At 36.4% G+C, this 12,551-nt stretch overlaps 1 protein-coding gene across 1 annotated transcript; it reads right to left on the bottom strand.

Annotated features, from left to right (window-relative positions):
• Positions 1–5,429: 5,429 nt before the first annotated feature.
• On the bottom strand, positions 5,430–6,707 carry LOC113297643. Its single transcript, XM_026546189.1, has one exon. The coding sequence runs from the start codon at positions 6,552–6,554 to the stop codon at positions 5,679–5,681; it is 876 nt and encodes a 291-aa protein (XP_026401974.1). The 5' UTR covers positions 6,555–6,707; the 3' UTR covers positions 5,430–5,678.
• Between the last annotated feature and the right edge of the window lie 5,844 nt (positions 6,708–12,551).

Raw genomic sequence — 12,551 nt, 5'->3', positions numbered from 1 at the left:
TTTGAAATACTTTTGGATATAGATGAAATGGCAATATGTCTCTAGTTTCACGTTTTGTTTATTATGAAACTCTTGAGTTAAGGAATCTCGGTTCATGAACTCTTTCCTTGATAAACTCAATTTCCAAAAATATAATGGTCACGAACAGACCATACTCTTGGGAAACTCATTGTTTTTCACCAATAAACACCTTATACTTGATTTGAGTTTCTTCATTCAAAGTTTGTTCTACATTCAAACTTATCTCTCTCAGCATGGAAGGGGTTTGTGATAATTGCAGTGGTATTGGGTTAAAAGGGAAGAGGAAGATAACTCTCGTTGATGATGAAGTTGATGGCTCTTAGGATCATCCTCATGTCAATTGCTAATTTGCATATGATATTAGGATGTAGAACAAGAAGAGATGCTTTCTGCTAATGTTGTTTATGATTTTCTTAAACAATTTGAAGAAGCAAAGGTTAAGCTTGTTGAAGCATTGAAAAGTCAAGACATGCTAAGGACTGAGTTGCAACATGTTTCATCTGACTTTGTTCTCATGAAATCGCATGTTAATGATCTTCTCAATGAATAGATTTTTCCTAAAGAGTTCGTGGATGTTGTTGACGACTAACTCAAGGTCTTAAAACTAATGACGTTTCTTCCGGTATTTAATTAATATGTTTTTTTCTTCTTTTCTTTTCACTAATTAACTCCTTGTAGAAATTTTGTTCTTATTATTTAAGGAGGAACACTAGTTTTTGGAGTAATTTTTATGTGTTACATTAGCTATTCCAAATATTTTCATCTTGCATAGTTAAAGTTTATTAATTAAATTTTATTTTAGAAGATGACTTGCAATACCTAATCTTCATGGTTATATATATATATATGTATTTCTTATTTGTTAGATTTGTTCTATGCTATCATTATTGGTGATTAGAACGTATATCTCATATTTTCTCATAGGTTAAGCTCTTTCACTCTTGCAAAAGATGAGTAAACTATTTTGAGAATGATAGTTTTTAATCTTCAGGGTTACACTTTTTGTGAATAAACTAATACATGATTCCGTAAGATGTTCTTTACGGATCGATTTACTTCCTTGATTGTGTCACCACCAGGGAATAAGCGGTGAACTTTAATCTCTACGTTCGTACATGGCTAGAGAAGTTATAATTCTTATGTTGAATCATATCGCACCAATTGTTCTCTTGTTCGTAACTGGCGTACAAGATAGTTTGTGTTGATGATTTTTCTCACGAAAATATTGTATCTTAGTGCCTCTAACATTAAGATCGTTATTTTTAACTTCTTTGTTCGTAACTGGCGAGAAGAGAGAAAAATATTGGATACAAATTTAATTTGTTCGTAACCGGCCTATTAAATTTGAAGTCAAATAAAATCCTTATCTTGTGAATAGAGTAAGGTCGCTCATATTGTTCTTTCGGAAATGACATAAATGGGACAGAGTTCTTTTTGAACTTGTGCTTAATGGTAATATCTTTGTGGGGAGTGCAGATGTGGAATTGTAGGATATGCTTGTGCCTTATGTCTCCTTGACGCAAACCGATATTTCTTGGTTGAAATCTTCTAAAATAATGGTTGGTATATGTTCTCTAGTCTTGAATCTGAATCTCAATTGTAAATCGGATGAAGAATCTGCTTAGAAATCAAGGTCTTCATGGTTTTAATTGAAAAATCAACTAATTAATAAATTCAAATTAAAATTAAGAGAAGGTAATACTTATCTTCTTGGATGTTTCGTTGATGAAATTGTGTTGGAAATTGCCAGACTCAAAGTTCACTCCTGATTTCATCTTTGACACGTTTTTGTTGCTTCGATGCAGGCGCGGGTTGAACTAAGCTTGTGCTTCTTCAATTTCACCATACTTACAGACTAATTGAGAGCTTGGGAAGAATAGTACAAGAAGTCGCGCTGGTGGATTCGGAAAAGAGAACGACGTGATATAGTTAAGTGACGCTTGGTATGGTGCAACGGTAGTGGTAGACACGGAGGTGGTTTGTTTATAAAGAGAGGTGAAATGGGACGCGTTGATGAAGAAATAAAATAAAATATAGAGAAAGGAAAGGCGCGGAAAAATAAACACACGGAGGAAATAAAAGAAGATAGGCAGATAAGAAAGAGGCGAGTCAAGGAATTGAGCTGGTGGGTTAGAGACGAGGCTCCCACTGTAGTCTTCACATGTTGTGGGGTAATTATAGAAATAACCTCGAGAGTCTAGCCCTAACCACAACACACCCAATTCCCCAAAAGAAGAGAGAAAAAGATAGAGAAAAATCCCATTCTATTGTATTTCCTTTCCCTATTTATAGATATTTCCAGAACTTCTCATTTCCATGGCATCATGCCACATGTCTCCAAAACCTGTTTATTTACCCTATTTGTCATTCCTCTTATTATGACCTCTAATATTCCTTTAATTCCTTCTTTATCCTCCTCAATCCATGGACTCCTCCATAGGGCTTGGGCTTTAGTCCCCAAGTCTCCATTTTAGTTCTTGTGCTTGACCTACATTAGGGACCTCTTGGCCCTACTAAACGGTAGTTATTTTTCATGTATCAACAATGATCATACAAGATTTATGTATCCATGTCTTCTACATCATAAAGGCTAAGCATTAAATATTTTTGAATCATTTAAAGCCAAAGTAGAGAAACAAAATGACAAAGCAATAAAGATTGTAAGATCATATAGAGGAGGTGAATATTATGGGAAATACACATAGACAGGACAAAAACCAAGTCCATTTGCAAAATTCCTAGAGGAACATGAAAATATTGCTCAATATACGACTCCTGGCTTCCCACTAAAAATTGTATAACTAAAAGAAGGAACCATACATTAAATGACATGGTAAGAAATATGGTTAGTAACTCTAGTCTCCCAATTTTTATGTGGAGTGAGGTCTTAAAGACTGTTGTGTACATCTTAAACATAGTTCCGAATAAAGCAGTTCCAAGGACTCCTTTTGAGTTATGGAATGAGAAACCTAGTTTGAGACATGTACATGTACATGGTTGTCAAACTGAAAGTTAGAGTGTGTAGTCCACAAGAAATAAACTTGGATCTAGTAACAGTCAATGGATTTTTCATTGGCTATAAACAAAGATCCAAAGGGTTTAGGTTCTATTGTTCTTACCATAGTTGAGGCAAGAAATGCAAGATTTATATAGGATGAAAACATTAGTGCGAGTCTTCAAAGTATTGTCTTTGAAGAAGTGTGTGATTCAGTAACTACATTTGTACCTTGTTTAGAATTACCTGCTTCACATGGCATACCACGGAATGTCCAAGAAGAAGTGGCGATTCAAGAACTACCCTCTAATGAAGAGCCAATACTATAATGGAAACTAAATTACAACAAATTCAAAATAAAAATGTTGAGATTCCATTAAGAAGATCCTCAAAATCAAGAAGATCCGCAATTCCCTCAGATTATAAAGTGTATTTTCAAGAATGTGACTATGACATCAGAGTTGAGGATGATCAAGTTACGTTTTCATAAGTTGTTAATAGTGCTAAACAAGTGTCGACTTTAATATCAACTATGAAAGTAGAGTTTGTAGTATGTTACGAACAAACATCAAAATCTATATGGTTAGAAAAAATTTATCACAAGGTTTAGAATTCTGAATTATATATCTAAGCTATTAGTATTGTAATGTGATAACTCAGCTGCAATTTTCTCCACTTAGGCTGCGGCCCTTAAAATAAGATGTCTTTTAGAACTAGTTCTCATGCCTGTTGACTCTTGGTAAAAAAGTTACTTAAGGATATACAGAAAGGTCCCTACTCTCACTGAGAAACTATTTTTATATTTTGTAACCATCAAACAGAGAGATATAAGGAAAAGTGAGAGAGCATAAGATCTTGTAATAATTTTTTCTATACTTCTTTTACAACGTACGTACTTTGGAGATTTGCATTTGGGTTTTCTTCATTTGATTCTTATTATTCTGATCAAATCAACAATGACTGGAGGTATGTGATCTTACTTATTTCATCATAAAGTTTCTAACAAGAATTACTTTAAAGTTTGAAGGAAAAATAATTGGAATGGGTAATTGAAGCTAAAATCCTATTTAACGAAGGAAAAGAAAACCTACAAGACAGTGACACCGAAGATTGACAACATATTTCAATTCCAAGTTTAACGAACTAAAGATTGAAAGTGATCTCAAAATCTGAATGCCGCCAAACGGCTGTTCTGAAAGTTTCACCTTTTCAACAAGATGAACCATCGAAGGACGGACGGATAGACTCTGCCACAACTTAAATTTAGTATTTTATGGATGATCTATCAAAATCAATTCAGAAAATCCAAATGCGGAACTCAAAGTCTCTTCCCAGCAACTCTATGCAATTTATGATGGTTCACTTCGATTTATAAGAATCAAGGATTTCTCGTCAAAGAATAATGTATTGTATTCTCGTGTGTCTGCATTTCTGTAATTATATGATTACATTAAGTTAGTTCGGAGTCTTCAGACAATTTAGCACCAAAAGTATTTCTCATCCCTCAAAATTCCTCCCCCAACCTTTCCCATTTTTACATAATCAATTAATGTGGTCCCCTATTTTCTCCGGAAATGAGGACTCAAGCAAAATATGTGGTGGTGGTTGATGCCACCTATTGAGGGATTTCTATGGGGGCAAAAATTGGGGGTGCCAAGCGAGTGATGCTATGTTGACGCCCAAAAAAACAGATAAAATCTTGTGAGAGGATCGGCCGAAAGAGGGGAATGCTTCTCTACATTTGGATATGGGAAGGCTGAAGTGGGTCCCAGGTGATATGAGGGACGGGATTCATCAGGGGATTAATTGCCGGTAAACCTAGCATTATTGGTGCCAAGCATTTTAGCACTGTTTCTAAAAGGTCCCTTTTACTGCTTAGCGTGTCAAAGCAACAACAGAACCACATCATAACTAAAGATGTTTTGTGCGTCTGTACGTTGATAACTTTGAATATTAAAAGCATAACACTGATCGTTCTCAAGAACAGTAGAGACTTGAGAGCTTCACAACCCAGTGGATTTCAGGTTTCTAGTCTATCCTTTAAAAGAAAATGATTCTAGCCTGAGTGTGAATACCTCTTCAAGTTACATACCAAGGAACTCGTGTTTACCAACTAAAATGGTTGGCCAATAAAAAACAGCTGAAAACATCAACCAAAATGGGCCAAATTATATTGTCATATATATTTATAACCAACTAGGGCACCATCTCGCATCTTTGATTGTCGACAAACACTGATCGAATCATAAACTATCAAACTAAGTACTTTCTGAGACCCATCATATTCCTTGTTGTGTTCATCGTTTAAACCTCATTGGGACAATGCAGACAAACGGTAAACTGAGATCATGTACCTAGGTCGTAAATGACCAGGGTGGCTGTCCATAGATCAGCTTCACTGTGATACTCAAGATTCAAGAGATAAAATTCTAGGATCTATAATAAGAAAGAATACAATGAAACAGCAAGTACATACAACAATACATCACCCAAGGCATATTAAGTTCTGAAATCTATGTCAGTTATAATACAACTCAACGAAATCAAAACGATTCAACAAAAAAGAAACAAACATTTAATAGTGTAAAAAGATAACCACACCACTGAAAAACAGACTATGTATACTAAAGAATCTAAAAGTTCATCACCTTAAATCAATAATTCAGAAAGAATCTGACTCAACCCATTTCCAAAAATGCTTTTTAACATGGACTGCCTTGTCTGCAGCACCAAGTTCACTACATTCACTGTATTCTTCTTCTTCAGTACAAAAATCCTCAGTTGGTAATCCTTGAACAAAAGCATCAACTGTATGTAAAACATAACAAGCAGGTAAACCCGGATATGAGAGTGACACCCTTTCTTCAACTTTCTTCTTATACGAACCAGTGTTAATCTTTACAATACTACTAACATCATTATCAATTATTGAACCAAGTTCTTCGCTTATAGCTCTTAAAACAGCTTCTTCAACACTCTCATCGGGCTTCATTTTTTCAGATAAAGGTCTATTCCTTTCACGGTGAGTCCCATCAGATAATTCTTGTTTCGATTCAAGCAAAATTCTACCATTTTCATCAATAATTCTTACTGAAACAACATTAACAGTTCTAACAGGAGGAATTGAATCAAGTAAGGAAGTTTCACCTTCAGAAATCTCAAGCCAAAGATTATGAACGTTCTTAGTACCAGGTTTAATACCCCAAGAAGCAAACGAATCAGATGGTAAACGTGATTTGAGCCAATTAGAAAGAGAGTTCGGAGATGAAAAGGAGGAAGGGTCTGGTTTTGGTTGGGACATGATTGAATTTTTTAGGAAAACTCGACGTGGGTTTCGAGGGAAATTGAAATTTAAGGTATTGATGGATAGAGATAGAGGTTTTAATGAAGATGGTGCAGAAGAAGAAGAGAAAAGGAAGAGAATAGAAAGAGCAGTGAAGAGAAGATCGGGTAACGAAGAATTGGGTTTTTGATGAAAATTAAGAAGTTGAATTTTGGGATTATTAGGGTTTCTAATTGGAGGAAGAGGTGGAGACATTAATTGTATGAGTTGTTTTCTCTGCTTTTTTGGTCGATCTTGGTGGCTCTGTACTTTTGCGTTCCATTCAAAGATCAGAAAAAGAAGAATAGCAAGAAGGTGAGGGAAATCTGAATTGTGAGGTTGAATTTTAGATTTGATTGGGGACGTGTGGTTTAAGAGTTACAAGTGGTCCCGTTTTTTTTTTGTTTGTTTTTTTGAAAGGAAAATAATTTCACACGGAGGAAACAGTACACAGTAAACTTCTGTCTAACAGAAGTTGGCTCCTAATGATATTAGGAGGAGATACATACCATACATTATTAGACATATGTTTCCGAGCAAACCTTGCCAGCGTATCAGCTGGATGATTACAACGTCTATTTAGATAAATTACATTACAAGCAGAGAAAGAGGATAACATCTCGAATGTAGTTGTAGAGTTGGATATCCTCTCTTCTGCAACAGTAGTTAATCCTAGTAACAGCGTCAGCCACGCCTTTATTGTCTGTTTGTACAAGTAGTTTATCACACTGCATTTGTCGAGCCCATTTCAAGCCTTCCATGACTGCAAGTGCTTCTGCCTGGGGCAATATCTCTTGCAGTTGTTGAGATAGTCTTTGCAGCTAAAAATTCTCCTGCAGCATTTCGAAGAATCATACCCATACCAGCAGAATTGTTAAGTGTATTCATAGAAGCATCAACAGTTATAGAGACCCATCCTTTAGGAGGAGGGGACCAGTTCATATGCAAATGTCATGCCCTATTGTTAGGTGCAGATGTAGAATGTTCTAACTGTACTTCTATATGAAATTGCTGACAATAGTTAAATATGTTGTTAACAGTACTACTTGGGTTGGGATTAATGTGTTGAAATACTAATGCACAACGAGTTTTCCATATGTGCCACATTGTAACCACCACCAGATTTAAGTGACGAGCTTGATGAAATGAGATGGGATTGTTCTTATCAGTCCACGAAGAAAACCATTCTTGCAAGTTGTTAATTTGAAGAACGTAGTGCAGCAGATATTCTGAAGTTGCAAACCACGCTGCCCTTGCAAATGTACACTGAAGGAGAAGATGAATTACAGTTTCATTTTGAGTTCCGCACATTAGGCAAGTCTGAGCTTGACGAGGAGAGTATCTGAACACCACGGCAGCGACTGGGAGAATATTATGTGAAATTTTCCACATGAAAAGTTGTAGTTTGTGTGGAATCTTCATATGCCATAGCTTCAACCAGTAATGGGCGGTGAATGGTGTTGATAAATGCATGTCTTGTTGATGTTGTAGAATTAGTTGATGATACGTAGAACTCACCGTAAATTTACCAGATTTCGTGAGTGCCCACTGCAGACAATCTGAAGCTTGAGGAAGTAATCGGATCTGTGTAATTTCTCGAATGACAGGAGGACTGAAATATTATTGAAGTTGTCTCACATCCCACTGATGATTATTATCTATAAAATGATTTAGAGTGGTGGGTTGGTTCTGAATTGACTGATTCTCAGGAATAATTGTCGACGTAGATAACCACTGATGCTTCCAAGGGTGAATTGAGATTCCATTCCCAACTGCCCAAATATAATGTTGTTTTACTATCTGAAGACCCGTGAGAATGCTTCTCCAAATCCATGTACCATTTGACGGTAAAGTATCTATCAAAGGATCCTTAGTGTAGAAATATCTAGCTCTAAGTACTTGAACCCATTTGGCATCTGGCTATGTTAACATCCTCCAAGCCAATTTCGCAAGCATAGCTAGATTAAACAGATGAACATTCTTAAATCCCAAGCCACCCATCCTTCTAGGGAAACACAAAGAATCCCATGATTTAAAAGATTTACCTTGACAATTGTTGTGGTTCCACCAATATCGCCGTTGGAGATGATTCATCTGTCTAATTGTGGTTGTAGGCATAATGAAATAATTTATATGGAAATTAGCCATGGTGCTTATTACTTCCTGTAGTTGAGTAGATCTCCCTGCTTGGTTTATTAATTTTCCATACCAACCTTGTAGTTTGGTCTTCATTTTGTCAATTGTTGGGGCGAAACATTGTGTCTTGTTCCTGGAAGTAAATAAATTGATCCTTAAATACTTCTCAGTGAGTTGCATCTTCTGCATTTGTAGCATTTGTAAGATATCTTCACAGGCTGCTGGAGAGAGGTGGGAGCTAAAACAAACACTTGATTTTGAATAATTGATCAGTTGACCGGATAGAAGGCTAAATTTTTGAACAATATCCATCAAGTTTTGGAAGTATGTACCGTTCGCCACCGTGAACAATAGACAATCATCCGTGAAAAATAAATGAGTAATAGCCGGGCAGTGAGTTGCTGACTTTAGTCCTTTGATGAGACCCCTAGATTGAGCTATTTGAATTAACCGGCTAAATACTTCCATGCAGATGATAAATAAATACGACGATAAGCAATCACCTTGTCGAAATCCACGAGATGGGAAGAATGCAGGTGTCGAAGAACCATTTACCAACAGTGATACAGAAACCATGCTAATACATTGATAAATTAGTTGGCATCAGTGAGTACAAAATCTCATTTGTTTCATAATTTGAATTAAAAATGACCATTACATACGGTCAAACGCCTTGGACATGTCCAACTTCACACCAATAGCCCCCGAAATACGTTTTGTCCTTTTCATATATGCAATCACTTCATGAGCAATAATAGTGTTGTCAGCTATGTTTCTTCCTGGTACAAATGCAGCTTGCCAAGGACATACTAATTTAGAAATTATTGGCTTTAGTCTATTGGTGATGAGCTTGGATATGATCTTATATGAAATATTACATAAGCTAATTGGTTGGTAATCTGAAGTCGTGTATACATTTTAGGATTTGGGAACTAGTACTTGGAAAGTATGATTCAATTGTTTGAGTAAATAACCAGAAGTGAAGAAGGACTGTACCATTTTGATGACTGCTGGTCCAACAATATGCCACGATCTTTAAGATCCATCCTGAAATCCGTCCGGGCTTGGGGCAGTCCAAGGTTTAAGCTGAAAAACTATATCTTTGATTTCTTCTGCCGATGGGATTTGAATTAATTGGGAATTGTCTTCTTCTGTCACAGTATTTGGAATAAGAGATATAAATTCATTATCTGTTGGCGGTTTTGTAGAAGTGGTGACTGATTGAAAGTGCTGCAACATAATAGTAGTTATTTCCTCTCTACTCGGATGCCAAAGGCCATCGGCGTCTTGTATAGAATCAATACGGTTACGTCGCCTTCGAAAATTGGCTTTCGAATGAAAAAATTTAAAATTCTTGTCTTCATATTTAAGTACTTGTTCCCCTTGACCGCTGAAAAACCATTCTGTTATAAGAGTCATACAAGTCAGTTAATTTATCTTTCAGTGCTTGAATGTGGTGCTGATCAGAGTTGGTCGCCATAGATTCTTGTAATTGAACCTGGATTTGGGAAATTGAGGCTGAGATATCTCCAAAAGTTTCATTCTTCCACTGGTTGAGAGCTAACTTTGTTGATTTGAGACTAGCTACTAGTTTATAAGCCGATGAGCCTTGTACATTTGTATTCCAAGACGAAGAAATTACCTCACTGCATTGAGGATGCTTAAACTAAAATTCATAACATCGAAATGGTTTTCTGAGAAGTGGTGTGTCCGGATCTGTATGAAGTAATATTGGTGAATGATCTGATCCCACAGGTAGAATATGATACACCAAAGCTTCTCTATATTTCAAGAACCGATTAGACGTAGCTAAAGCTCTATCAAGTCGAACTCGAACTTGTGAAGACGTTTGCTTGTTGTTACACCAAGTGAAAGGATTGCCAGAATATGGGACCTCCATCAAACCCATTTGGTCAATAGCATTCAGAATTGAAGAATGTGAAGGCGCAACGTGACTTGAAAATGACTGCTTGTCATTATGATGCAGTGTAATGTTCAGGTCCCCAACGATTACCCATGGCAGTGAAATGTTGCAGCTCATTTGTGTGATGTAATCCCATTGCGATTGTCTACTGTTAGGGTAGGGAGACCCATGCATGCAAGTTAACATCCAGTAATCTGGTTCTGAATTGGATTTGAGATTTATATCAATTAAAAATGATGTATTATCTTGTATTTGAAAGTAGAAACCATCTTTCCATAACAATGCCAATCCACCCTTTCTACCAACATGATCAACAAACCAATAATTTGGATAATTCATTCTACTCAGATAAGAAGTTATTTTAGGAGGATGGGTTTTAGTTTCCGACAAAAAGATGATGTCTGGATCATAATTCCTAATAGTATGTTTTAAATGATTTCGAGTGTCAGGATTTCCTAAGCCCTGACAACTAGTTAACCGAAGTGGTCCCGATTGAGGATTATGTTACTAGGGAAAACTAATTAGTTAACCGAAGAACTGATGGGGCTTTGATCCCTTGAATCCGAAGTCCTCTTGATAATGCAGGAACATGTTTGTTTTCTCCTGACTCGTCTGGATTTGACTCATCTGGATCTGACTGAAATCACCTGATTCATCTGGATCTAACTCAATATGTTTGTTTTTTGAGTTAGATCTGACTCAAAAATATGAGTCAGTGGTTTGTTCTTGTTAGTCATGAGTATTTTATTACCTGATTCAAACGGGTCCGAGTCAGGGGTTAGGTATGATTCAGATCACGAGTCAGATCCAGACCCCGAGTCAGCAGAAAACAAACATGCTCCAGGTGATGGACAAATCTGTTTTCTCACATTGGGGAGTCTCAATTTGAGCCGCTCGGCCGAATGGGTAATCCCTTGGCCCTAGTTGACCTGTCATCAGCTGGTTTTCAACAACCACAAAGTTACTAGTTTTTTTATCCACCGATCAAAAACAGAGGAGTCCATCTATTATTTTATAGGTAATTCTCTTCGAAGATTATGGGGAAACATACATAATGGTATGATGTGATTTAAAAAGCATTAACAGGTATGTAACACATCTAAGTGGTGTTGGATGTTTTCACAAATGTTTCCGCTATCCGGGGATCCGGGGGGCGTAGCCCTCCGGGCAGTGTTCGCGGGTAGCAGAGTGTGAGAGAGCGTCTCGTAGAATTTTTTTTGGTTTTGAACTTTAAAACCCTATTTCGGTTTCCAGAAATTTCTATCGACACGCCTCTTCTCATAGGTTTCTTTCCAAAAGATACCATTAATGGATGCTTGTTGAAAGCGTCTATTGGAGATGAAAAGACATCTCCAAAAGGCATGAATTGCTCTGTAAATAGCGAATGCTTTCTCCCATTTCGATCATCAAAATCTCTTTCTCTCTATTCAGAATCAATTTACTGCGTGTTCTTGGTTGGGTCAAGGGAGTACAACCTTTGAATCCAACAACGTTGTTAGGGCTTCATTATATCCTGAAAGCAATATTTCGCTGACCAATTGTACTCGCCAATTATTTGGAAAAGGTCGAAATAATTGTTGAAAAGAATCGCAAGGGCTTGAAGCTCCAATGATACAACATTCTTTTCTGTTCTCTGAATTCATCCTTTGAGTACGCATTTTCTAACAAGTGGTTATTTATAGGAAACATGCAGTCTGGAAAAAATGTCAAAATAAATTGAAGGTATTTTCAAATGCTTATACATATCTTAAATTATCGGTTTTCTAATTAAAAGTTAAAACTAATTTATGTGTGTTTCTTCTCTGGGAAGGGCTTGGAAAAAAGGTTCTACTTTCAAAAACACAAACAATTAGCCAAGTGATGAAAACTACGAATTTTTAAAGGTAAGACTTCCTATGTTTTAACTGTGAACATACACCTTGCGATCCTTCGGAAGATTCCAATAAAGACAAAGAAAAAATTAGAGCAGATTTTGTGGGTTCATTTTCTGTATATCTTCACGAGACTAAACTCGTCCACTAGGGTGAATTAGTGATTCAAAGACTTGTTGCACATGCTAAGTGTAATCATGATTCTTGACGAAAATAGCTTTAGGCTCACATTTTTGCACCATCAATATATTATCATAATATTTTTGTACTATCATAACATCT

Source organism: Papaver somniferum, chromosome 7 (assembly GCF_003573695.1).
Source record: "Papaver somniferum cultivar HN1 chromosome 7, ASM357369v1, whole genome shotgun sequence".
Lineage (NCBI taxonomy): Eukaryota > Viridiplantae > Streptophyta > Magnoliopsida > Ranunculales > Papaveraceae > Papaver > Papaver somniferum.
Note: the sequence above shows the minus strand (reverse complement) of the source record. Positions and strands in the feature narration are given on the sequence as shown.

What these genes read in the sequence shown, in the direction of transcription:
- LOC113297643 (XM_026546189.1), bottom strand. Translation starts at nt 6,554, where the DNA reads ATGTCTCCACCTCTTCCTCCAATTAGAAACCCTAATAATCCCAAAATT.